General features: G+C 35.8%; 1 protein-coding gene across 10 annotated transcripts in view; it reads right to left on the minus strand.

Moving 5' to 3' along the window:
- CSPP1 (centrosome and spindle pole associated protein 1) overlaps positions 1 to 27,974 on the minus strand; it is a 69,120-nt gene that overhangs the window by 39,209 nt on the left and 1,937 nt on the right. For 2 of the 10 annotated variants that reach the window (XM_068932565.1, XM_009668386.2), the window contains exons 2-13: positions 26,699 to 26,746; positions 25,064 to 25,167; positions 23,696 to 23,792; positions 18,649 to 18,749; positions 17,905 to 17,928; positions 15,361 to 15,441; positions 11,996 to 12,097; positions 8,806 to 9,251; positions 4,341 to 4,442; positions 3,604 to 3,686; positions 1,684 to 1,777; positions 599 to 656 (exon numbers count right to left, since the gene is read on the minus strand). In XM_068932565.1, the coding sequence (XP_068788666.1) occupies positions 599 to 656; positions 1,684 to 1,777; positions 3,604 to 3,686; positions 4,341 to 4,442; positions 8,806 to 9,251; positions 11,996 to 12,097; positions 15,361 to 15,441; positions 17,905 to 17,928; positions 18,649 to 18,749; positions 23,696 to 23,792; positions 25,064 to 25,165 (1,290 nt within the window). In that variant the 5' untranslated portion in view covers positions 25,166 to 25,167; positions 26,699 to 26,746. Of the gene's footprint in view, positions 1 to 598; positions 657 to 1,683; positions 1,778 to 3,603; positions 3,687 to 4,340; positions 4,443 to 8,805; positions 9,252 to 11,995; positions 12,098 to 15,360; positions 15,442 to 17,904; positions 17,929 to 18,648; positions 18,750 to 23,695; positions 23,793 to 24,317; positions 24,465 to 25,063; positions 25,168 to 26,698; positions 26,747 to 27,974 lie in introns of those variants that run through there. The other 8 variants (XM_068932566.1, XM_009668387.2, XM_068932568.1 and 5 more) reach the window with 6 other exon arrangements.

The following is a 27,974-nucleotide window of genomic DNA, read 5'->3' on the forward strand; positions in this document are numbered from 1 at the left end:
GTTAAAGATCTTGCTCTTTACAAAATTGTGTAAAAATGCTTGTAATTCTAAAAACTACATTTGATAGTAAAAAAAAAAAAAAAAAGATTACAAATTTGGAATAAAAATCGCCACTGTAAATTGACTTAGCTGCAAAACAATGGTTTTTTTGGGGGGAGGGAGGAGCAGTTGTTTGTGTGTTTGTTTTACTGAAAAGAGCAAATCAGGCACATGGTAAAGACCATCAGCAGCATACTTTACATTTCCACAGGAAAATCACTAATGTTTGCACATGCAAGCTTCCACTGGACACTAAATATCTTTTCCATCACCTACACTGCTTGCACCAAATTTCTACTTCATCACATCAAAAGAAAATGCTTGAAAACTTCCATTAAACTATTTCCTTCTTGAACTGAAAGAATGTGTAATCAGTAACAGCCTTTTCCTTAGCTTTTTAAATATTTTATACTAATGCTCCATTAGAAATAAGATATATATTTATTATGCTATAAAAGCCATACAAAGCTTTGTGACTCAGTAGCCACAATGTACATGTAATTAAAAAAAAAAAAAAAAAGTCTGTATACATGAAAAACAGAAAATCCAAGCTCCTCACCTTCTTTTCTGGGTCTATCACTCCAGAAGCAGCAACTGAGAGTTCAAGTTCCTTTTCACTGTTTTGTTGTTGTTGTTTAAAAAAAAAGGGGGGGGGAGGGGGAATTAAAAAGATCAAGTCAAAGAGCAATAACAACTATACTCATTCTTTTAAAGCACAGACTTGACAAACGTGTAGTTAACAGAATCCTGAAAACCCAGAGCAGCAAAAGACCATTCTTCAGCTTGACTCCTACGGAGTCAGAGAAAAAGGACACTGTATTTTCTTTGCAAATAAAGAGAACTCCGCAGAAGTATCTGGCTATCATCTGTTCCACCTAATAAAAATCCAACTGCCAAAAAGGTCAAACCATACATTGCTTTTTTACTACAGCCTTGCAGCACATCTGATAAAAATTGATCTTTATTCACATTATAAATTGATCTTTATTCACATTACAGTAAGAAGCATATTCAAACAACTGATTCAAAACAGGAATATGCACTATAATGTAATTTCAGGTCTCAAGTTTGTCAGGCATGTACAGTTTTTAATCATAGTGTCAAGTTACTTCTTTTTAATTAATCCTTTCATTAATATCACTGTGTTTGTATGCATCCAGCCAGTCATTCAGCAATGAATGTAAAGGTAGCAAGCAAGGCAAGCAAGAAGTTTATATTTAATTGCTATGCATATACCAGATAGACAAGTGATTTGAAAGTGAAAGACCACCTTCCTAAATGGGAAAGTAAAGAAAGATTCACTTTCAACTCTGCAAAATAATCTGACGCTCCCCCTCACCCACCCACCCCCCAAAAAAAAAAAAATCAGTAGAAGTTTTTATATCCTTCAGAAACTGAAAAAAAATCACTTTTACAAACAAAAATTTCTAGCTTTGCCTTTGTTCCTCTTAAAGCTGGTGGATTTGTCTCTTAAAAACTAGAGGTCTCATCCAAATGAGTTAAATTAGACATGACATTACCTTTAATAAAATACTAGCTAGAATTCCTAATTTATGGAAATTATTCTTAACATATTCAGAGAAATTCATGAAATTCCTTTAAATTACAGCAGTTATCTTTTAAAATATAGTAACTTTCCATTACCGTCTTTTATTTCTCTGCTGCTCAGCCATCTGTTCAATTAGTTCTTGTCTGTATTTCTCTTTTTTCCTTTGGAGAAATTCTCGGTCTTGACCACCTAACGGGAGATTAGCATAAACACTCCACAGAATACATACAAAAGGTACTGTATGGAAACATCTCCTTTCCATCAAGTGAAAATATGAAACACAGCAGAGTATATAGTTTGGGAATGTGCATGAGAGCACTGTATTGATAAAAAAAATCTACTTTTAATATTTATTTGGGGTATCACCATCAGAACTACTATAACTTTCATTATTATTTTTAGTTTACCGTCTCTAAATAGTCAAGACATTAAAATTTTCAAAATACTGTCATAGTGATAGAATAACTAAAAAAATAGTTTCTTAATTTTTATATTTTTTCCAATGTTGAACTAAGAAAGATATATGATAGCACTCAAAAAATACAAAGCACTGCTCTGGATAACAACGAAGTTTAAAAATGAAGACAGTCAAATTACAGGGATGAAAGCAATTGATCCATTTTTAAGATGGTTTCCACAGCTACAAAGAATTAGAGACGTACTGGAAGACATGTACATGCAAAAGGAAATGGTGACAACAGCACCTAACATGGATTTTTAGGGAACTCCAACAGTTTAAACTTTTGGCAATCTTCCCCTTATCTCATTCTGGAAATAAAGATATCAGAGTGAGATTCCAGGGAGAAGGGGAGGAACTTTCTATAAAGCATGGCCATCAGACACAATGCATCCCTAACAAATTTCCATGTATTGATCCACAGTGATCTCACTCGAGTGAGATCCACAGTGATCACTGTGGATCTCGAGTGAAGTAAACCTGATCGAGAAAGTAGAGGAGGCTGGAAAGACAAAGACTCATGATTTATGGCTGAGTAATTTTTTTATTCAGCTATCATGCTGTGACTGACTATAAAGCAACCAAAACATACAAGATGACCTTGTGGCTCGTGATTTTTTTTTTTTTGGTCCAAAATCACCTCTCACTGCCAACAATTTTGAGTGATAATATACTTAATTTTTATACAATGGAGTTTTCCTCTACAAACCAGGAATTTGTGAAGACAAATGGATAACTTTTTGTATTCAAGTTACCATAGTGAGATGACTGCAAAAAGACCAGAGAGGCTGACAAACAATTACAACACCAGCATCCTAATGCAGCCTTTAGAATCTTCAGAAAAATCATCCTGCCCTTATACAGCACTAAAGTTCAGTTTGATTCAAATGTAAAGCTAAGTTATTCTGACAACTTTTTTTTCAATTTTCCATCAGTTCAAGTCTAGCTTAACTTTAGAGGCTAGCTTAACTTTAGAGGCTAGCTTAACTTCAGTAGATCTGAAGATCTACTACAGTTACTATAGTACTATACAATTCTATTACTTTTCCTATGCTTTTCTGAATTTAGACAGGAATGCTGTTTTTCAGCAAGTAAAACACAGTACTTCTCTCTACCGTGCTCCACAGTTTTCCCTGCTAAAGCTTGTGGCCACACTTAAGAGATGATCAGAGTCATCTGTTCTTACATACAGTTGTGCACACTACCATTTCCCATATTTTTACAATTAAAATTCAAACACTGAGTTGCAGTCTTTAAGAATGTTGATATTAACATTTCTCCCATGCTTCATATCCTAAAGACAGACAAGAACGTGAGCCTCACATGTTAAGCTTAAGAAGAGACACGGCCTCTTAAAAATTACTTGGAAAGCCCTATTGCATTAAATGGAAAAAGTAACATTCTTTTCTTTTTTGATTTTCTCTATTTAAATAATATCGATTTACCAATCTCAGGGACAACTAGCATGAAAAAAATATCGTTTTAATTATTGCCAAAGAAAAGTAAAATATGCAAAGAAAAGCTAACTCAGTGTTACCAATTAGGTTTTTGTACATACCAAGAACAAGGCCTGTCGCATACGGCATTTCAGCTGCAGACTTTGCCTGTTCACTAGCTGAAGTACTAACTTGTGCCTGATTTCTGGCAAAGACAAAAAAGAAAATGGAAAGATCAGACTTAAAAATTGACTTACAGTCTGTGTGAAATATGATAGGTGAACTTGCATCATTACAGGTTATGATAAGCAGCTCTCCTAAAATTGTAAGAAATATAAGCAAAAGCAGCCGCCTTCTGGAAAACGGCATTTCTCACAGTTCTTCGCCTGCAGTTTCTAAAGCTATCAGAAACACTGAGTCAGTCAAGCACTTAAACCCTTGACTGGCTCCACTGAGGTTGCTGACACTGTTCATGTAGGGTCTCAGTATTTTGCTTAAACTTCATCCACTGGGATTCAGTCTCTACTTCGCAAGTCCAGAAAACAGAGAGGAAAAAAAGAATCTTAAAACTATTACCAGGAAAGACTTCCCTGTTTTCCTGTTCACGAAGTGGGAACTTCGGTCTCAGCTGGAAAGCAGGTGATATGGCTATTGTTTCCAAAAGAAAACTGGCGTGCTAGATTCAATAGCTATTTTTATCAAAGGAAACACATTGTTCTCGTTCTACTATATCTTAGTTAAAGAAAAAAAATAGCCATTTTGGCTAACGTATTAGGAATTTTAAGTAGATTTAATAAACGTTTGCCTTTCATCATGATTTTGTAGTGCAGTAATCAGAAAAATACACTGTAGGACACACCTAATACTTCCAGTTCTTGAGCTCTGTTGCACATGTGATATCTCCTTTAATTCATCTTCATAACCTGCAGGCAGATCTCTTACTCTTGCATCTCTATGAGGCCTTGAAAAAAAATAGAAACAATTCAGCCACGTTTGCCTAGGAACATCCAATCTTAAAAGAAGGTCCACCAGTCTCTTACAAATGCATCCTCAGCCTGATTGTGCATTGGATCGCAGGGCCAATTCTGAACCTATCACACAACTTCCAGAAATAATTCCCTTTGCTAGAATTGTCAAGGCAGCCATCTCTCTGGAATCTGAAAATCCAAGTTCACTTTCATGCTGCCTTCCTGTTATTGGGCCTGGTTAGGAGTTCTGAGAGCTGAAGAGATGCAACAAATTCCAAGAAAATCTCTTCTTGCTGGAATACCTGGCTGGCTGTATGCTGCCTAGGGTTAGAACGTTGTTTTCCTTGCAAAAAACTTAGTCTAATTCTTCGTTGCAGGGGCAGCTTTTCTGACAAGTCTTACTACTTGTGTTGTTTATATATACGTGACCAAATTCATATCCCTGGTGGCAACTCCAGATCAGATGCTGGAAGTGATAGTTTGGCATTCAGAGGGCATTAAGTCAAACTGATCTTGCTCTTAATCTCCACGGGGCCAAAGCCTACAACAGTTCTCAGCATGCAGCTAAATGGTAAGTCTAGTAAAATAGTTAACTCAAGTGTAAGAAGCGTCCTTAATCCACCCTTAGCTATGTGCCTAATATTGCTTAAATTAATTAATTTTATTTAAATGAAAAAAGTGGACTTCTCCTCAAGGTAACAGACAGGTATGAGGTAGTATGGTGAAAACAGGAGCTGAAATTTGAATCATCTACATAGAAAGCAAAAAAAGTAATGTAAATGAAACTCCAAATAATTCCCAAGATGCCAAAAATTGTGTGGGCACAAGGGGGCTTTTCCTGAGAAGATGTAAAGTAGTTGAATTTACAAGCTTGTCTAGCCTTTAAAATCAACTACTTTCTGATTAAGGACGTCAAGTTATCTTGATAAAATAAGGCAAAAATAGATATTCAATGAAAAATAAAGCACCCAGTAAATGCTGACAAAGCTGAGTATTTTCCAGAGAGCTGGGCAAAGCTGTGTACTTTTGCCTACGTAAACCAAAAAATACTACATAAACACAGGCAAAACATCTTATCCTATCACGTCAAAAGATCCACAGCTCTGCCTGCCTCTGCACGATTTAAATAAAAGCCAATAATCAGAGATGGAAGGATATAACTAGATTATTAAACATTGCTTTGGTAGGCTTAACACCACACGAAAACACCACGGAAGCAGTACATCCACTGGCACAACATGGTCTCCTTTCAAGACCAAGATCATCTTTTTGACAACGATCACTGTTACTCATAAGACTGTTCACTTAAGACCGAAACGTGGTAAGGCAATACAAAGCCTAGTAGTCTACAGGGTGATAAAAAGAAGCATGGAGGAAGCAAAAAACCAAACCTTGGGATTCCAGAGGCAACCTACCTTGGCAAAAGCAGCAAGCTTAGCATGGTGGACGACAGGAAATAGTGACCTAGAGCAGCCACTGAGTTTGGTACTCCAGGAGCGTCTGGAGTACACACCTGGCGTGTGAGTGAGAAGGCAGGTGTGAACCTGCCTTCTCTCGCCTGCTTTTTAATGCCTCCAGCCACCAAAGAGCTGCTCTGTTTTGCCCAGATAGGTTGGCCTGGTTCAGTCAAGAAAGACTTCTTATGTTGTTTATAGGACAGGTCTGGCTGCTGGGGACAGCCCACTGTTCCCCACAATAAGAACCACACAAACTTTGCACCTCCTCTTGCTTTCCTGTCACCATCTCCAGTTGCTGAAACACGTCACAGCCTCTGTGCCCTCTGCCAAAAGAGAAACCTTTCTGGAGAACTCTGTTACAATCACTTGCCTCTCTAAGCTAATAAGCCCAATTAAAAATATATATGTTAGTACAGCAAATAAAAATATTTCTTCTAATGATTTTAGTTTCTGCCACAAATCAAATCTGACTGGGAAAAGGTTGATTTTACCTGAAACGGGGCAGGGGGGAAGGCTAACTTTTCAGAAGCTGAGCTGTCAGTAACTAACAGGTGTGTTTCTCCTTCTTGAAGGGAGACTGAATATAGTTTGTAAAAGATCAGTGGACCTCCTTGTGAAGGAGAAAACAATACTGGATGACAAAGCACGTTTAACAAGAAACAATGAACATTTTCAATAAAAATTCAGCAAAGTAGTAAATACATACCAAAAAATAAACCTTAATTTTACACAGAAAGTTCAGGCAATTCAGTTGGTGATTAAACAGCTTCTTTTAACAGGCATACATCAAGCTCGCTAATAACAAGGAGAAGACTATCTTCTGTACTGCTTTTCAAAGGAAAAGTTGAATTTGACCACTGACCGTTTCAGAGGCCTCTTGAAATAAGCAATTAATTTTCCAGTATTATGTTGGCCACAGACATTCATATGAGCCGTTTGGGTTTTATGGAATAACTAAAAAGTGGTATACTGCTATTCACGGTGATACTGGATACTGTTGGCTAAAAAAATCATCCTTGCTGCTATTTTACATATATAACTGTGTATTCTTTGAGAAACAAAGTAAACCCTCAAACTTTATCAAACAGTCATTTTTATTTAAATATGGAGGCCCTCTGTTCGATTACATTAGACAGTGGCAAATTACAGCTACCCGGCAAAAAACGAGGACGTTCATCCTACTGGACATTAATTAACATATAGTATTAACAGTAACCCCCCGCCCTTTTCTGAGAAATATGGACATTTTGGCTATCTTTCATAGACACCGAGTCAAACCTCTTAGCATACTTCTCTGTACAAAATTCTGAAGAGCTGTAGAACATAAGGACCATATCCTAAAACCTGCTTTGCTCCATCTTGTGGTACAATTTTGACAAAGAAAAATTGCATTTTTTGTTTAATTCCTTGATGGGGGGAGGGAACTGGTTAGTTGGTTTTTAACCTTAGAAAGGCTGAGAAGGAATATTAAAAGCCATTTTCTTAGAGTAGTTACAGTGCTCTACTGCCATTTGAAACTGGAACGAAATATGGCTACATTCCACCTCGAAAAGGCCTTTCCAGTAGAACAGCACTTCAGGTTTTGTTTGGTTTTATTTTTCTGTTTTTAATTTACAATACTGTCCAGAAATTTATTCACGTAAACAGACAACTCAAAGATCATTTAGCCATATCACCAGTAATTAACAATGAAACATGATCGCAGTATTTAACATTGTTGAAAGAAGTAGAATTTGCTTTGTGTTTGTTCTAGAAGTGCTAATTCCAGAAAAAGGAGCTATTTCCGCTGATAAGGGAAAGAAAATCATGCTTCTTTCACGGCAGAAACAGTGGTGAAATGATTCTGGCAACATCCTTATCACAAAGGAGACGGAAAAAGAATATACAAGTCTATTGTTCTGAGATCTGGAAACTGAAAACGTTTAAAACTTACATACAAAAACACTTTACTGCGTTACTTCATTTGAATTTGGCTGGATAAGATACACTTGTTTCAAGTTTGGTACTGTTTCACACCGTAACTCCTCATTTTTGAAATCAATCTGTTCTTGCAGTGGAATAACTGGAGGGAGCCAGACCTGGAATGATTTGGAAGGCGGGGTGTGTGCGCATGGGTGTTTTATAACGAGTGAACTTAGAATAGAAAGATTAACAATTAACCCAATTGATTTATCAGCTAACACACTAAAGAGTATTTAATAGAAATACATATCTGTTTTCCTCATATTTGATTTATACGTAACACTCCTTTTTTGTTTGATTTGGTCACCCGCCTTAAATGTTTTCTTAAACGTTTATTCAAATCGTACAGTTATTAACTAGATTAGCATCAGGATTTGACTCAGCAATGTATAAATTTTAAGACTTCACCAATTAGCAAGACATGCAGTAAAAATGAAGATTTTTTTCAAAATATATTTTCAAGATTTCTAACATCTAGTACTATATACCAAAAATTGAAGCTCAAACCAGTTTTAGAATCTGAATTGAACATTGAATTGAAGATTGACTTGGTAAAACAATTACAGAGTAAAAAAAAAAAAAAAAAAAAAAACCATGTAATCTTGGGCTCTCATCACAGGGGTTTCCTCACAAACAGTAACGTATTCTGGCAAACTACTCCTCATATAAACAATTTGTATGCTTCTCTTCTTGTGTAATTTCTTCAGTATTCTTAGTTTCCCATACTATATAAAATGCCACCTAATATATACTGTACATTCTTAGGTTCTGGTCCAATTTTTAAAATATTTTTCTAAAAATTATGTCAAAGTTTCTTTTTAAAGCAAGTCCAAAAAAATACTTTCACATGAATTTTGCATGATTTTTGATGACAGCAATCCACAGCTGTCAACAAGAAGCACTACAGAAATACAGTAGAAAACTCAATGAAAAATACCTTTCAGCATAAAAAAGCCGTGGAGGTCTTCTGTCATAATCACTTTCGTATTTAAATCTAGGGTCCATTTCTTCACTTATCTCAGGATCATAGTCCATTCCATAGTTTCTTCTATCAAAATCACGATCTTCATCAAGTCTGTGATGCCTCCTTATAGGAATACCACACTGGCTAGCAAATACATGATGTCTTCTTTCGGGAACATCCAAATCCTCATCAAGTTTTTTATGCAGTAGTCGACTTCTTAATTCAGCCCCATCATCTAGCCTATGATACCTGTCTTCCTCCAGTTGTCTCTTTTTTAGCAGTTCTTCATAACCTTCTGTGGAAGTAAAGGCATCTTTCTTGGGAGGTTCTGTACCTGTGCTATAGGGCTGTACTTGTGTATGTAGCTCGGGCTGGAGCTTGGTAACAGCAGTAGGTTTTTTATTTCTCTCCATCTCCTGCTGTTTAACGTGAAAAAAAATATTAAGAGGTCTGAATATAAACAAATCACATACAGCAAAATCTTGGTTTTGTGTTTCTTCAGACATTCCCTAAACAGATACTGGAGGAGCCATAGGAAGCGAGCAAGAAAAATACTTCCTTACAGAGGACGTCAAAAGCTAGGGAAATTCTTCTTGAGGAAACAGCACTCTTTCTCTCTCTCTTTTTTTTTTTTTTTTAAAAAAAAAAAAACACAAAAATGGCTATCGGTCCTGAAGAGGCCTTCCACAAATGCCAAGAGGTAACAACTTGACCTTCACATTTAAAGGCAGGAAAAGTCAAAAAATATTTTGAAGTTTACACCTAACCAAGAGACTAGATATCCTTATTTTATCCAGCTTCAGGCAATTCTGGGATACTTCTTACTTAAGAGCACAGCTTTCTACCCAGACCAATTCTTAATCTATTTTTCCCCTCTCCCATGGCTGTGACCACGAGAAAGGACAGTTTAGTAGATAATAACCAATCCGATGACACATGGGACCAGTGTTCAATACACAGTTCTAGCAAATAACATGATTTTAAACAGGCCTTGAAGCATTTCTATGCAATAATCTTTCATCTAGGATAATAGTAGATAATAGATATAGAGGGAAAATAGTATCTGATACTTCACAAAATGTTGCAAAGAAAAAATCAATTAAAGATGCAAATGACACCAAACCAGGAGAAGAGGTCAATATACAGGACTGCCATTCAGATGGATCTTGATGAACTGCAGAAATGAGTTGACTGAAACCTCATGAGGTTCAACAAGTGCAAAATCCTGCATGTGGGACAGAATAACCTCATGCAAGAATAGTCTGCACACTCTGTCTAGAAAGTGGATTTCTAGACAGGCTTTCTAGACTCCCAGGAAAAGAGCTGGGAGTGCTGGTGAGCAACAAGTTGAACATGAGTCAGTTGCGCATCCCTGCATTGATGAAGGCCAACCGCATCCTGGGCTGCATTAGCAAGAATACAGCCAGCAGGTCAAGCGAAGTGATCCTTCTCCTCTGTTCAGCACTTGTGAAGTAGCCTCCGGAGTAGCGTGGCTAGTTTTGCCTCCTTCCCCAGTACAAGAGAGAGACTGACAAGTGGAGGGAACGTAGAGGATGGCCACTAAGACTGTTGGGGGACTGGAGCACACGGAGGAGAAGCTGACAGAGCTGGATTTGTTCAGTGTAGAGAAAAGAAGTTTAAGGAGGGTGTGTATGGAGACAAGGGGTACTAATTGCAGTTTCTAACTAACTAATGGTCAATTACTGAGAATCCTGAGCCATGCTTTTCTAAGAAGCAATGGTCACAAGTTACAGCAAAGGAAATTTGAATTGGATATCAAGGGGGAAAAAAGTTCACAGTGAGAGTAATTAAGCAGCAAAATACGATGCCCAGAAAAACCCTGGAGTCTCCATCCTTACACATATTCAAAATTCAACTGAACAAGGCCTGACTAACCTGATCTAACTTTGAGGTTAAGTCTGCTCTGAGCAGGGGACTGAACTACATAACTTCCAGAGGCCCTTTGCAACCTAAATTTATCCTATGATTACCTGAACTGTTGGACCAAACTTCTAAGGTAACATATATTAAGCATAGATAGGTAGGTAGGTAGGTTCATGGCATTCAGATAGAATGGAGGAAGTATTTATATTCATTTACAAACAACAAAAAACCTGAAGGAAACAGAATGAGAGAAAAACAATGTTCAAGGTGAGTAAGATGCCACCTGCATCCTACTAAAGGAGGATTTCCAGAAAGCAAAGAACTGTATCTAACAAAATACCGATGAAAGCCAGGCTTCTGAGAGTTTAAGCTGTTCTTAACTCCAAAGCACAACTTGCCCCAGGAAGTAAGAAGCAACGTTTCAGCTTCCTACCTCTTGCAGAATGCACGTGTCTCTTGGAATAATTTGTTTTAAATTTGTGCTGAGTGTACTGAAATGTTTTAACTAAATCTGCATTTTATTTTCCTTTATTCTACAGAGTCTTCGGAAATGCAGCACTTTAGAGACACACGTGAATGCTAAAGAATCTCCTAGCAACCGGTTACTTCTCTCCTACTCCAAAATATCTTTCCCTAAAATCCACGGGCCAAGATGCTTGTGAAAGTACCTTCGAATCTACTTCAGTTAGGATAAATCACTTCAGTGGGATTTGCTGTTTGAATTATTTAAATGCAATTTGAGGTGACTGAGCTAAGCAAAGCAGCTCAGCTCATAGAACTAAGGAGGTGAAAGCCCCATACTATCAAGCAGCTGGGCGCAGGGTGCAGGTACTAGTCTCATTTACAAGAAGAGCTCTCTCCAGAAAAGGCACCTGTTTACAGCTTAACAGCAATAAAAACCTCAAATCGGCTGTGGGAAAGGAAATAGCTACACCTAAAAGAGCTTAATGTTTTGTCCAACAAAGAGACAGCTTTCTTGGCCACTAATTTCATCACTAAAAACACTGGGGACTTGCTTCAGACACAAAGAAGAATGAAAGCATCCTTCTGCCAGATAGAGACGACTGAAGTAGGAATCAAGAACTATTCTGTACGACTTGTAACCAGTACTTCTGAGATACATTCATAAAATCAGAGCCTAATTAAACCGCACTTTGCCTCTTTTGTCTTAGTTTATGCGTCTTAGCCAATGATAAAACAACTGACAGGGACAAAATTTCCAATAAAGTTCATTTATGTTCTCTCTTGTAACGTATAAGCTTCGGTAAATCCGTATTACCTCTGTGTTTTTCTTCCCTAATTTCCTTAGCCTTTCATTCCATTCTTCTTTATCCCTGAGATATTGATTGTACTCCTTGTTTCTTTCAAGCCGTAGTTTCTCCTAAAACAGGCATTGAAAAGTGCATCATAACTTTGCATTTTTGAGGAGTAGCTTTTAACCTCATAGAACTACATTATTAAATGAATACAATCTAGCAGTGTTTTCCCTCCCCCTTCTTTAGGATGTACATACAGGGCTTGAATTGGTTTGGTTTTTTTTTATTCATTATTGGAACACAGTATTTTGTCTTAATTTGAAATCTGTAAGTAGAAGGCAGCTTCTTGAGCATGAAGTCTAGTCTCTGATAACATATCACAATACTGAGCATCAAGTTTCAACTTACAATCAGTTAGGTTTGCTCCGGCTACATTTATTATAAAGTTGTTCCAAAGCCTCGATCCTTTGACAGTTAGGAATCTCTTTCTAATTGGCAATCTAAATGTATTTACAGACGATTTTAAAACATCATTTTTTGTGTTAAGATTATTTGTGAACTGACGCACAATTAGAACAGGCAACATATACAGCTATAGACAAGAGCGCTTGAGTTGTCAAATTTGAACTAGCAGTTAAGCTGACTGTAGAAAAGGAAAAAATTGCAAAAAATGTTTTTGTTTCCTTACATAATCTCTTCACCCTGTCCAAGAATTATTAGCTGGTTTTGCAGGGTGACACTCCACTAACCAGCTTGCTCAGGTCTTAAAATAAGCAGGAATCATAAATCAATAATTTAAAAATGTAATATGAAATATAAAAGTCTCCAGGTAAAACAAACACCACTCTCCATTACTTCCTGATACTACTACCTTTATGTTCAGAGCAAGGGGTATCTCTTGTAGTACTTAATTCCAATTTGTATAACCATCATATAAATAAAAAAATAGTATTACAATTTTATGAATTGTGCTCCTCTTCACTGCAGTATTTTCTGTGTTTATATACAATGCAAAAGCTATTAAAAGATCTGATTATATTTACCTTTACTTTCTCATAACCACATTTCAAACAAAAAGAGTTTACCCCTCAATTTCTTCAGAGAGCTATCGCCATGGAAATACCAGCTTAATAATAGTTCGAGCTCAATGATCACAAAAGCTGAATTTCTCAGTCTTTCTGTTTATAGGGTTTCTAACAGTGATAATATAAAACCTGCAGACAGCTATGAAAACTGCCCAAGAGGTATTTTCTTCAACAGAGAAACTAGCAGCATCTTTAATAGGCTAAAAGCTCACAAAACACTCTACAAAAGATTCAGTAAGCTGCGTGACTTAAAAATTCAGCACACTTTACCCTGAAGAAGAAACAAAAATTCAGATGTTAACACCTCTGATGTTATCTACCCAGAGGCTAAACACAGTTTAGGAGTGCACAGTGTGACATCTTCTGGCAGCTTTAAGTTTCTACAGCGCTAATAAATAAATGACTAAAAAGAATACAACATACTTTTCTAGAAAACCTCTACTGAATGTTGAGCTGTTATGATATAGACCCTAGAACATCAGACACATTTGCAGCCCAGGTATTTCTTTACTTTCTACAGACTTAATCAAAGATACTTTATCTTCCAATGTTTCAGCACACATACATATCAGCAAAGGATAATGCAAAGTTCATGAGCACTTGAAGCTAATGTAAAGATATATTTCAACTAAGCATAAATGCATGCTGCCACTGAAAAGGAGTCCCGCCCCCTTCCCGAACATTCATTCTTGCTGCCTCCCTTATTTTAACATTACTGTAATCTGGGGCTTGGGGCATTCTCCATAATATTAATATTTACTCGTATCAGCTTGGCTCGCCTGGCTCATCATATGGCCAAATATTATTGCCAGCATGAGAGAGGCAGGAAGACAAGTAAGAAGAGCAAGGGCAGGACCAACACTTTCCATAGCATAAGTTCTGTGCCAGATTACAGTGACTGCATAGCCCCAAACGCAAAGCAAGAACACGATTCCAAAGCAATACAGGTCAATAAATCAAGAGTGCAACAGTCCAGTCCTCCTCCAGCAATACAGTTCCACTTCCTCCCTCACAGCTCTGCTGGCGTTCATCTGATCTTACAAAGAATCAATGGTGATCATTAAGTCAGCAAAAATATTTCATGAGTTTTGACGTTTCTGCACACTCAGCTTCCTGAATCAATTTACAAGAAAGCACAAGAAAGGGAATAAAAGGCCAACAGCGTAGGTGCAGAAGGAGTGTGGCAATCCCTCCTTGTAAGACTGATTTAGCCTGCCACAGAACCAAACTATTTATCAGAGGAATGGATTAGAGTTAAGAAAATCCACATATCCATGTTGCGTCTTTCTAGTTAGCCGCCACGCAGGTCCAATAGCAGAGAGACTGGACTGTCTCTCTGGTTCTGGCTGGTATTTCTCTCCTACATATGAAATCAAGACTATAAATTGGTAAGAAACCTCAGGGAAATCAAAAGGGCTAAATGCAGAAGGATAGCTCGTACTCCTTTCACAGAACACATTACTCAAAGGAAGATTAGAACTTGGAAAGATACCTATATTAACAGTAGGCAATAAGTGAATTACCCGATCAGTCTTTATTTAGACACGAAGACATATCTGTTCAAAAATCCCATGAGGATACACAGTTAGGTTACACATATACGGAAAGAAATCAAAACAAATTGTGCAGAGCAGAAAGCCCATCACTTATAGTTCTGAACCAAAGGACAGAAAATCACCAGAGGAACATCACTGTAGAAACTACAAGAACATATTTTCGAAATCAATGTTATCCCCAGGCAAGAGCACTAAAAGTATTAAGTAAGAAAAGCATACATAATTATAATGAAAGCAAAGCTTATAACGGAAAGTATTATGTTTTCATAGGTCAATATGTACAGCTGGACAAAAAATAAACACAACCACAAACTTTTGAGCACAGAAGACCTTGTCTAGGTCTAAACTAGACTCAACAAACCTCAGGTTGATAACAATAGTCTAGAATTACACATCTTGAAAGTGAAGTTTTGTTATCTAATTATCTACAAATCAAAGTACAGGCAATCTAGCATTAAAAAAATTGACAACAACTAAAATTAATTGACAAAAAATACAAAATGTAAAGTCCTTATCTGAAAAGTATTCCAATGATCACCTCCAGAAATGTTCATTTGCAAACAGTTTAAAATATATATATATATCTATATATATATATGTATAGATAGATAGATATACACACACACACACATACATATATAGATAGATAGATATATTCAACTGGAAAGAATTTTTCCATAACACTTTAATCATCAGGATTCATTTTCAAATTATATACCATATACTGAATTTCCTCCAGACACCTACCTTGGCAGACCTTCGCTCATCAATAGGAAGAGATAATCCCTGAGTATATGGATCTACTTCACCAGTAGTCAGGTAATTTTTCTACATTAAGAAAAAATAGAAGCATTCAATACATATTAAAAACATCAAATCTTACTTGCTAAATAGTTGCTAAGAATCATATGTTCTGAAACAAGGCTGAACAATTTATTTTAATGAAATAAGGACTCAAGACAACCTTCACATTCTGAACTGTGGGATGTTCTTGGAACACGCAAATGAAGTGAAACCAAGTAAAACCAAAGCTAAAGGGCTTAGTTAATTTCAAACTTTCAGCGTGGGTTTGAAAACATTTGTCACGTTTCTTTCTGTTTATACTATTTCAAGGATTATCTGAATTAACACCTGTAAATTAGAGAGGCTTTTATTCCAAAAACCACATTTCTCAATTTTTCTTGTAAAATTACAAGCATCACAGGAATTTTACAAGACATTACTTTACTTAGAGATGAAATATTTATTATAAAATTGCTTTCTCTAACCACAGAAAGCATATGTCTACCCCTTATTTAAAGGGATGAAAGGGATGGAATCCATGCTAATCCTAGAATAATCACCACCCCAAATACACGACCTTCGTCTCTTCGCCACAAAAGCAATGCCCAAGCTTTTCAGGATAATGACCCCCCAATGAGATCTTGTAATTCCTTGTGGACCATGAGCTAATTTTATAACAAAACTTTTAGTTGAAAACACTATCCGTGTTGTTGCCTGCCACAGTTCCATGGGCCACAGCGTGAGCCCGTTTGTACACGGCTGTATAGCAAGTCAAAACAGCAGCCTTTCAAATCAAATGCCAGCACTGGGACAGAAGCAGATCTTCAAAGTCTAGCAGCTTCCTGAGGTCATTCTCAGCCAATCATTTACTTCATAAATCCCATTAGCTTTAATAAAAGATCTTCAGGTCGGGTAGACATGGTATTTCACTAGCACTGCTTCCTTCCATCACTCATGTCGTTATGTAGATGTAGCTTAAAAAGCTACAAAAGCTTGTAAACAGACAAGTGCTCTGCCTGTCTGTCCACGTCATTATGAATCCACATCATTATGGATTGTGTTTCTGAACTACAAATTAAAAGATTTAATAACTGTGCAGATATTCAAATATTGAGACAACCAAATTAACACGGAGAACTGAATTGTTTACCAGAAAAAGTAAATGAATTGTAATCCTCACTAACACTTAATTCTTGTCACACCTCGAACATATCTCTAAAGATGAGTTTAGATGTTAAAAAAGGATTATCTGTCAAAACTCAGAAACTAATATGGAAATTGCATTTTCTACATCAGCATGACTAAAGAAGTTACCAACCAAAATATTATCATTGTGAGAACTGTTAGCAATCACACAATCTCTTTGTTCAGGGAAAAGAAATTAGAGATTGCTACCTTATCTCATCCTCAGACCTTACAAGTTTAATTTAGCTAACATGCATTACCTTAAAAAAAAAAAAAAATTGTAAACCTAAATTTGTAAAACTAAAGTTCAATCAAGAATAAAATACTAAAAGTTAGTGTAAAAATGGTATTATTGGGTGCTTTGGTGAGCATTACAAAATAAATCAAGTTTTAACAAGACTCTCTAACACAGAAAATAATCTGAATGTTCAGATTAGAAAAAAAATTATATAAGCATTATTTTGATCACAAGTTAAACAGCCAGCCACTACTGCTCTTGTAATTCAGAAATTCCAGTGTATGCTAATGCAGTTAATTCCCATCATACACGTCATTTATAGCCCAAACAAAGGACAGGAGTTGTTTTTCCACCATACTACCTCCTAGTTCTTTGTTGAAGCTGCTTACTTTGAATGACCTTTATGGACACCATTAAGTTTAAAAATTACATATACGTGACTGCATAATGATACAAATAATTAATAGAATTATTTTAACTGAAAGAAGCTGGCAAAGATGTGTCTCTTGTATTATTTTTCCCTCAAATACTTTGCCTGAATTCTTGCATTCCAGACCATATGGTGCTGCATAACTGGCTCCACAACACTCCTAAGCACCACTGAAGAGATTTCACAATGACAGGGAAGGAAAAAGTCCTCATTGACTCCCATGGGGTTTATAACATTTCAGAGCTTATGACTTTATTCCAGCTTCCTAAATTAAGTAAATTAAAAAAGAAAAATCTGAACTCACATTATACACCTAATGTAATTGAGGAAAACTGATACGCTTTGCAGCCAATGTCTACTAAAAAAACCAAACTTTTGTATGCTCAGCATTAGACAGTTAATGATAAACACAAAGGAAAAGAGAAATCAATGAGTGTTTTAAATCATATTAATGGAAAATAATAAATACAAGCAATCATTTTGCACAAAGCAAGCATCATAATGCTGTTAATCACAACTAATCACTACAGCACGCACAAATACACAAAGCACAAAAATGTAATGATTTTTAATTCATATGAACAGCACAAAACTTTCAAACAAAGCAAAAAACTACTAATTTGAAGAAAGAAAATGCATATTGCAGGCACCCTACCTTTCTTTTTGCCTGTGAAATACCCTAAAAGTCAGGGAAAAGATACTATTCATAAAGCGTCTTTCATTCAAAAATATTTGATTTAACAAAAGAGACTTTTTCTTCAAGCCAATTCAATCTTTCATTTTAAGCACTACTGGCACCAATAATGGATTTTTTCAAACAGAAATCATTTGCTTCCCAATTTTTCCCATTTGACTTTAAAATCTGACACATTAAGAAGGGATTCAGAATAGTCCCAAGATTATGACACTGAATGCTTACCGTTTCAATTTCAAATCACCACTGTGGCATTTAGTAACTTATGCTAAGCGTAAGAGCAATGTTCTTTTACACCTAAAACTGAAAAGGAGCTGGCAAATAGAGTTACATTACTTAGAGGAATATCATTACCTGAATAACAGACTGTAAAATTGTAGAAAATATTATATTTTAAATTCTTAAAAAGAAAATCAGAAAAAAAAAGTGAAAAGATAAATAAATAAAAATATTCAGAAAAAAATACTAAGTAATATGTAAGGTCATGGCACTGAGATCTGCAGAAAGCCTGAAAAATATAGCCTCTCCTAACAATGACATTTTGAAATTAGTTTTACTCCAGAAGTCTTTGGAATTAGCCACAGCTCACAATGAATCCCTTCTTATAACGATTTTCCACAGCTTTTGGTTGTTTCCATTCAGTTAAAATAAGGGAGTCATTTTATTAGTCTCAATAAACTCAGGCAATCGGATAAAAAGCTTTACCTGAGAAAGATATCGCCTATAATCTTGTCGAAGTTCCTCCTTTAGTTTATGCTTTTTTCGTTCATATTCTTCTCCAAGAGGTAAACTCAAGCCATAGTCACCTGAAAGTTTAACTCAGTTAAATTATTAATGTTGTACTATTTTGTACCTATACAAAGAACATACTGCAAAATATGCATTTTGGAGGGATTTTTGGATTTTTATTAGACATCAGCAATAAAAAAAAAAAAAACCCACATCCAGTAATCACAAAACAGCTGAAACAAAAACTACCTTCGCTGGATCAGTGGTTGTGTGGAAATTCTAGAAAAAGCGATTCGTTTTTGAATGCTAGTTTTCCTCCACCCCTTGCCATTTATTCCCTTACAATAAAATGCAATATAACCAGAATTCATTTGGATGGGTGCAAATACGTATAATATTTAGGGTACTTCATACCGTTTCTTATACTGATGTAAAACTTACAGGAAATCTCTCTTCTGTGACATGAATGTTAGTCTACAAATTACTCTGATATTTTAAGCTGTACTTATCATCTAATACCAAGCATACGTAGCAACCAACAAGCTACTTGTTTAGCATGAAATGCAAATGAAATCTATGTTGGCTTCCACACAACTAAAAGGAATTTGACCATGTGATATATATATATTTTTTACTTCAGTGTTTTTTATTGTAATAGCTCCAAAACACATATTTAGTACTTCTCCAAGATTACTATCAGGCCTTGAAACAGCTGCCTTCTAGAATACAATGCCACACCAATTGCTGTTCCCAAAATACATATTCAAGTAATTTGTAAGAAATATCCTCTGCCCCAGAAGGCCACTTCTGCAGAGGTTTTCACCACTCTCTGCAGAGAACTAGCGAAATGCACAAAACTACAGGTCAAGAAACATACAGCACAACTTTTTTTTTTTCTTTTTAATTTGTACATTGCTTGTTGTTTGCCCGAATGCATGTCTACTTCTTGTGGCCTGTTTGAAGTGAACAGTCGGGGCAAGGGGAAGCAGAGGAATTTTCAGATTTTAGTCTTAGGCCATTGACAATTTATTGTATGGCAATTTGTTTGAATCCACTATTTTAACTGCTTATGGCATTACTCAGTGTCTGTAGAGTACAATGACATTATCTAAATGCTAAAAATTGCTAACTTGGGATTCACACTACTACAGGAACAGATAAAAAGTAGAAAAAAAAGCTTAGTAAAAAGATGCTGGGCTGACTTACGACAGTTTCAGCTAGAGTCAGAGCGTATCCACGCTAGCCCAAACAGCAGTCAGTCTGCTATGTGGAATCGTGGGAAATAGTATCAGAATAAGGATTTGGCATACTCAATTTTGAAACAGAGCTTACAGAGTTCAACTAATAACCAAAATCTGCATGGGGGCTTCTTCTCCAACCTGCAAGTTATCATCTATAGAATTTGGAGAAAAATAAGCTAACTGTAAGTTCCATTAAAAAAAGAATACATCATGTCAACCAAACATGGGGATCTGTTTCAAGAGAAATACAATACAGAAGAGGAAAGGTTTTGTTTCAACTACCTTCTCTTGACTTTCATTTCCACATAAAATTATAGTTGGATAAACTACAGAAAGCAGAGAAAAATCAACAGCAATGAACATCTCAGGCCAAAGATTCATTCAGTAACTCCACAGAGGCCAATGAGTGACATTCAGTACAACGATCAGTGACAATCAGGTGCTTTGATTCATACAGCCGAAATATTCAAAAGAGGGCTTAAAGTTAGTTTACATAAGTTTACATAAGACCTTTTGCCCTGTCACCACAAAAGCAGTGAAGTAAGAATTATGGACAGTGGTTTAGGAGATAACAGAAAACTATCTACTTCAAAACTATTTGCCCTGCTATTTAGCAGGGCAAAATACTCCAGTTAATGTATGTTCACCCTAATTTTGTGCATCTGTGCTTTCTGATTGTTCTGTCTGAAGATGAGGTACACTTTATTTTTCATTGTTTTTCTGCTTTGGTTTATTCTGGATCTGCTCTATTTGTTCATTTGCCTATTTCACATTCTGTTAGTTGCATACAATCACATTCACAGTTTTCCCTTTTTTCTTTCTTTTTTTAAGAAAAAAGTCAAGACTTTGTTTTTACATAAAAGTTTGCACAGTTTTCATATGCTGAGAAATAACTATACTGAATAACCCCATTTCATTCAGCGAGATTCTCAAAACAACTGCTAGGTCTATAAAGCATACTAAGCAACTAACAAAGGTCAAGTCCCAGTCTAACTTAACCCAAAGGAAATTACAGTGCTTTAAAGCAGACCCAGCCAATAACAATCCACTGGAAGCCAAAGATATTGAGCACCCAAATATTTATTCCAGCAACAGCTAGTTGTTGCTTTGCATTTGAAATCACTTGAATGCTCCTCACATGTTATATTTTAGGGCAACATTAAGTACAGTTTATAGTAATAAACACATCATGATGTGCTATTATAGCTTTCCAACAGCCATACCTCATAATCCACAAGAAACACAATGTCATCCCTTTCTCCCTTATGACTTCATAAAAATATTTCTGCCAAAGGAAATATGCTACTCACAAAGTGGCAGACTCCACTATTTTTATTTATTTGCATCCTTTGGAAAGGCAATGGTTTTGTTATTCTACGCAGCCTGCTTACCTCTTCATGAGGAGATTCCTCCCATTTTTCATCTGCACTCCCACAAAAGACACAAGGGGACCTTAGCTCCTTGGCAGCTGAGTCCCGATCACTTCTCCTGCTTCTTTTTACTACAGGAGTTATTTTGCTGCAAAACTGTGCTTCCTCCCTTCCCTCCACAATTAACATCAGTAATCTTTCACTTCCTCAATAACATTTGTACCCTAGGTACTGAAATAATTCATGCTAATTACTGAAAATATTTTAATATTAAAAGAATTTTAACTGATATTTAGTGATCTGTCACAGCCTTTGGGATACAAAGGCAGACTACCGTATCCACCATGCTCTATTTTCTGTATTGTACGTTTCTGTAGTTAAGCAAAGAAATATCAACACCTGAACTAACTTGCTGATCAACTATAAAACTACCAAAAATGTGAGGTACGTTCTTATCCAAGTGCTGTCCTATTGCCAAGTTTAGCCACTATGACTTCTGGCAGCAAGCAATATTCAAGTGTTATTTTAGATCATTTTTAGTGATATCACTTCATAAAGCTTAGTATTAATGATAACAGCTCATAAATCAAGAGTTTCAGTTACAGAAACATAATTTCCAATAATGTTTGGAGCTTAATTTTTAAGTTTTTTTTTTTAAAGCATAACGCTTCCTGTGTAAAATTCCAGCACTGCTCATGTCAATGTGGCCAGAATATCCCTTTTCAATTTAACAGAGGGTGAAGAAGATCACAGTCATAATGCCTCTGCAGTACAACAGCTTGCTTACGTGATTAATTTTTTCCAGTATCGCTTAACAACTTAGCTAGAAATAGTTATACTTAAGCTTAAAGAAATAGCAAATAAATAAATATATAAAATAATAATAATAAATAATAATAATAATAAATAATAAATAATAATAAATAATAATAAATAATAAATAGAAATAGCAAATGGAAAAAACTTGTACCTAAAAAACAGTGTTTCGTCACCCTCACTTTCACCTGTTGGACATAACTACTTAGATTTCGAGTTCTTCAGAGCCAGGAGCTGCCCAGTGTTTTTTTGTTAACCTCCTGTTGTCTTTAAAGCATAATAGGATCTTAGCATTTTGCTGAAGTTATGGGGAAGAAATAAAATGGCAAGATTTTCATCTTCACCATCTCTGAATACATACAGGTATGTATAATTAGCCTCGCTTTCAAGATCTGCATTATTCTAGTCAGCAATTCAGTTAAAATTACAGAGAGGGCATAACAGACTGACATGTAGCAGAAGTACGAATTTAAAAGATAGATTAGAAACACTAATCTAAAAAATAGATTAGATCGGTGTTATGTAAACAATCTCAAATGCCCATTGACATACCTTCTTTAAAATAAAAGTACAGCTTTTACTCCCATTGCAGAATTATAACAAAATTACAATAAGCACAGTATGAAAATAAATGAGGTACAAAATCAAAGTGTCAACCACACTGTATACATGAAAGAACAGAGTCACCTAGCAACAAGAAGCAGGATACAAAAAACCTCTAAAGCTGTCAAGACAGATTCAAAGCTGTATTTCAACAAAAACAGAAGTGACTACAGGAAGAAGATAGCAGGACAAGTTAGGAGGGCTGGCACCTTACAGAAACAGTAAAATAGACAAAGGTACGCTATCGCACATTTTAAACAGAAATCACAATGAGAACATAAAACAAAAGAAGACAGGAAGATACCTATTTGCAAAGAAAACAGTCAGTGAACTGTCTAGTCACAGCACATCAGGAAAACAAATTTAACCCGTTCACTGGTTAAGATTTTCAACCAAAACAAAGTGCTTGTTCTTTCCTTGTATAAAAAAGGACCACATTATATCATTCTTTACTATAAAAGCAGCAAAATCAGTTTAAAGACATTTAGAATTTAAAAGAAAAAAAAAATAGTTTAACTGTTCCTTTTAGCCAAGCTGCAGGGGCAGAACAGGACGTTAAGCTAAGAGGCTGACAGAAAAGGCACCTTTGCTTCCCTGGCACAAAGCATGGAGAAAGAAGCCTTTCGCAGGAAGTTGATAGGCCAGATGAAAGATGACCTCCAAAAACTTTTGCTTCAAGTACCCCAAATACAATATGAAAAGACAGATCTTCTACCAAAGACTGGCAAGCATATTTTTTTTAATTGGGTCATCTTTACAAGAAGAAAAAGAAAGTGTTTGCTATGTTTTCTTTATTCAAATCTCAGAAAACAAGCATAACCACAGAAACACCCCACACAATCCCAAGACATTTGGGAGAATAATGAAATGCTATACACGTGAATTAGAATACTCTTATAATTAAGAATCCAAAGTAGCAATGCCCTTCCAAAAATTCTCAGAGGTAATTAAACGCTACCTAAACTCAGAAGGCATATTAAAGATATACTATACCTAAAGGACAGCTCTGTTGACTATTTGGAGGTATATTTTCTTTAGCCATGGAAATTAACATCTTGCTAGTCTCAGAAAGCTTCTCTGATTCTTTGTTCTGAAAAAGAAAAAACGGTGTTTGCTGCATCACAAGGTAAAAGAAATATCACATGTGAGAATAATATTATTAGCATAATTACTAGCACTTTAGAACAGAGAGATTGAAAGGCCTGTTGGATTAACATATGACACTGATTGTATATTCCATTGATACTATCAAAAAAGTAGCAGCTCCTCTGCTACACAGGAATTACTTAAATATATTCCATCTGAAATACATCAACTCACATTTCCACAAGTTTCACAGTTTATGCATATCCTCTTTGTTTTCTGCAGGGACTGGACTGAGGCACTCTGCTTGACACTGGGAAAGAATTTCTGGATACTGTAAGGTGAGCTCAAAGCTCCTTGTAACTACACTGTTACCAAATAGCTTAGGACTTTTTCCAACTACATGCTGAAGACATTCTTCTCCTCTCTAAAGCTGCTCTGAGCAGAGGAAGCAAACTGAAGGAAACTAATGCTTTCTCCCAGCACCTTAACTTTCCGGAAAGAATTATGATAAATAGGTAAAAATATTTACCTTACGCACACAGGGCAAAGATAAATGCTCATAACCTTCTGGTGAAACAAAAAAGGAAGTGAAAATGCAGTATTGCAATCCGTGTTGAAAGCTCAAGCTATTTGGGGCTTTGTAAGTCATAAAGAATATACACAAACCACAACACGTTTTTTCCCCCAAGGAATTCATTCCGGGTAGCTAAGAGTTACAATAACTGAAGAATTTAAATGTAGCTTTTTGCCATGTAGTTGCACTGCTAAATTACTTAATGGTGATGTGCAAATCATAAAATCATGACAGGTTATGTACTAAATTTTCTTACAGGAAAATTATGATGACAATAGATTTTGTGGAATTGAGTATATTAAATAATCTGCCTTTTATATTTGCCATTTTCCTTAAAAATATTAAGATTATTTATATCCTCCATCTTCTCTCCACCGTCCATTCTCTGGAATGGGCAGAGAGCAGCTCCTTACTAGTCAGTTTGCCTTGGGGCCAGAGGCAGCACTAATAAGCATTTGCTAGAGTCTTCCCGTTTGAAAGATATGAACTGTAATATGTATGCTGGGCAGCAAACAGAGCTTTTTAAAATACACATATGTAAAGATACAGCATACTTCAGTCAGAAATTGCTTTGAATGGATACATCCTTGATACACACTTTAACAACAAATAAAGTTTTAAGAGCACAGTAAAAGCAAGCTTAATTCGAGACCCTAATAATAGAAGTGTTTAAATTTAGGAAAATTATTTAATGTTCTTACCCTCATCTCCATGTAAGGTGGATCATTTTCCAGTTCTGCCTTATCTTGTGCCAGCTTGGCCTTCTGATCTTCAATAAATTTTTCTAAATCATCTGCCATCATGTCTAAGATTACAGAAAAGAGAAAACATTGCATCTACGTCACAGCAGCAGAAACTTTAAGCTCAATTACAGTTGCTTAAGACAGTAGTCAAGTCATGCTCACACATCTCCCTCAAAAATGATCCTTGCTGGGTTACAGGAAAGCCCACCTCAAGAAATACATGCCCTGAGGACAGTACCTGAAGTTTCTCCTGAGAGGAAAATCAGAAACTCCTTACGGTAAATCCTGATATTTCTCTAATCTTTCTTCTAACTTAGCTAAAAGTTTTCTTAAAAACTTAATAATGCTTTGGAAGTCTACCAACTGCCCTTCACTACATATTAACAAAAGCCTATTGCTAGTGAATTATAAAATCAAAGATAAACAACAGAAAAGATAAATAGCAACAATAAAGTAATGATTAGGCAACAAAACTGCAAAATAAACATGTACTCTGAAGTAAGGACCCAATCAAACAGCCATTTAGGTAGTTATATTTTCTATTACAAGAAATCTTTAAAATGATCAAGCCTATTTAAAAAAGAAAATCGTAACACACATGCATCGTGTTTTCCAGAGTTGGAGCCAAAAGCATGTCGTTACCTTTTCTACCAGTAAATTTGCAGAGGCAATAAGAACAGCTATAATTCTCCAAGAATCATAACTTTGTGGACATTAGGCAGCACTGGCTTATAATCAGCCGAGCCATTTATCTGTAATAAAACATACTACAGGAACCGTTGATCAAATCCCTTTTCCATTAGTTGTATATCTTGCCTATTTAACTGAAAGTTCTTCAGAGCAGAAACTTTTTTTAGCATCATTTGTCCAATTTACTGTACACTGCTGTTTCTAGATAACCTCATAACAAAAGTTAAAGTGAATCTAATTCATAATAATGGAACCATACAGAAGCCTGGCCAAACATTTAGACTTCAGAACATTCTTTGGTAAGATAATCTCATCAAAACTAAAAATATTGCACAACTGCATACTGAAGAAGTAAAGTATGGAAAAAAAAGAAAAAAAAATTGACTACATACAAGCCTACTCCTAATCTCCTCCTTGCCTCAGCTTCTTCACCGATTCCACCAGAGTTTTGCAAAACTAAGCCTACAGATAAGAAGTCCATATGTTATAGTTCACACTTAACAGGAAGCATGAAACTGAGAAGAAAATTACAACCTTCAAATCCCTCTACTACTAACCACACAATTTAAGCAACAGGATTGCTTATACAGGTCTTAAGCAATACCAATTCAGTATCTTTCCAAAGCCTATCGGTTGTACAAAGTAAAGAGCAAGCCAGCGATGACAGCATATTTGACACTTTCAGAAAAAGGACCAAAGAATTAAGAACAAACACACACATGAGGCAGCAGAAGGGCCTCCAAAACTCAGATGCGCAGAATACATTACCCGAATAGCTTACGACAGGATCTGTGACGACCTCACAGGGGACACAATACAAACAAACAAACATACAGCAGAATAAGATACTAAACAGCAAAAACATGACATAACATGTCCAGAGAGAATGAACTAAATACTTACTAGGAAAAGGCAGATGAAGAGATATAACGATGAGATAAAACGTCAGTACTGCAACAGATAAACGAAGTCAACATGCAACGTCATGTGACAGCAAAGACTTGAACTTAAGGAATACATGTACTTTAAATTTTGTTTGATGTATTAAACTTCATAATTTTATATTACTAATCAAAGAATAACATTAATATTCCTACAAAGGAGGTAGAACTAGGACAACTCCTTTACAAGTCCTAGTGGTAATACAGGACAATCAATTCCAAAAATAAATTCCCCCATCTGATTTGTCCTAAATCTTTAATCTCATTAGTTTTGCACAGTGATAAAGTTAAAGGATAAATGAAATCTAAAAGAGCATAAGTTTCTAGGCACTGATAAATTCTGTTTAGGCTACTAAGTTATATAAGGATAATGAATGGATATAACAACTTGTTATACTAAACAACAAGTTGTACTCATCAACTATCTACTGCAGCATACCCACCACGAGGAAAATTAATACAGGGAAGCACTGTGAGAAGCCTCCCCAAAAGTTTGACTGAAACATCCAAAGTTCTGATCTTCACTTAAGCTAATATTTATGAACACTAGAACTATTTTCAATTGAGTGTATCGGAATGGTATTTTGAAAGGCTGTGTAAGGAAAGGAACAGACATTCGTAGTGCATTTTCTACCTAGAATGAGGAACAAAGTGAGCATTCTATTATTCTTCATTTTTACTATACTGCTCAAAAGAGCAACGTAATAAATTTAAAAACAAAGACAAACCACTGATTAAGTTACAGCCAAACTACAGACATTCAACTGATTACCAAGAAAATTCACAACTCCAGGCCTGGGAGCATAAACTCAGCTGACCAACACTGCAGCACTGTTGATTCAGCATACTTTTAATACAGCCAAACGGCAAGGAAATGTGGCCAAATGCCTTTGAGGAAACAGCTATACATGTTATGTCTTATGTCCTTTCCCTCAGAGAGATCTTCTTAGAATATGCATAAGTGCAAACTTTATGAGATAACTGAAAATAGTATGTTATACTGAAAGGCAAGGGGGGGGGGGACAAACATTTTTCTTATGTACTATAAGCAAAGCACTGACCACTTGAAGGTGAGGCATTTCAAAAAAATTTCAGCATATAAGCAAATATCTCACTGAATATTAATAAATCAATTTTGTGATCTACCATAGCAAGTGAAGAGACCATGACTAACCACAACATATATACATAAACAATACATTTCTATCCAAAAAAGGAGCTACCACAGTTCCCAGTTG

The sequence above is a fragment of the Struthio camelus genome, chromosome 2 (genome assembly GCF_040807025.1).
Source record: "Struthio camelus isolate bStrCam1 chromosome 2, bStrCam1.hap1, whole genome shotgun sequence".
Classification (NCBI taxonomy): domain Eukaryota; kingdom Metazoa; phylum Chordata; class Aves; order Struthioniformes; family Struthionidae; genus Struthio; species Struthio camelus.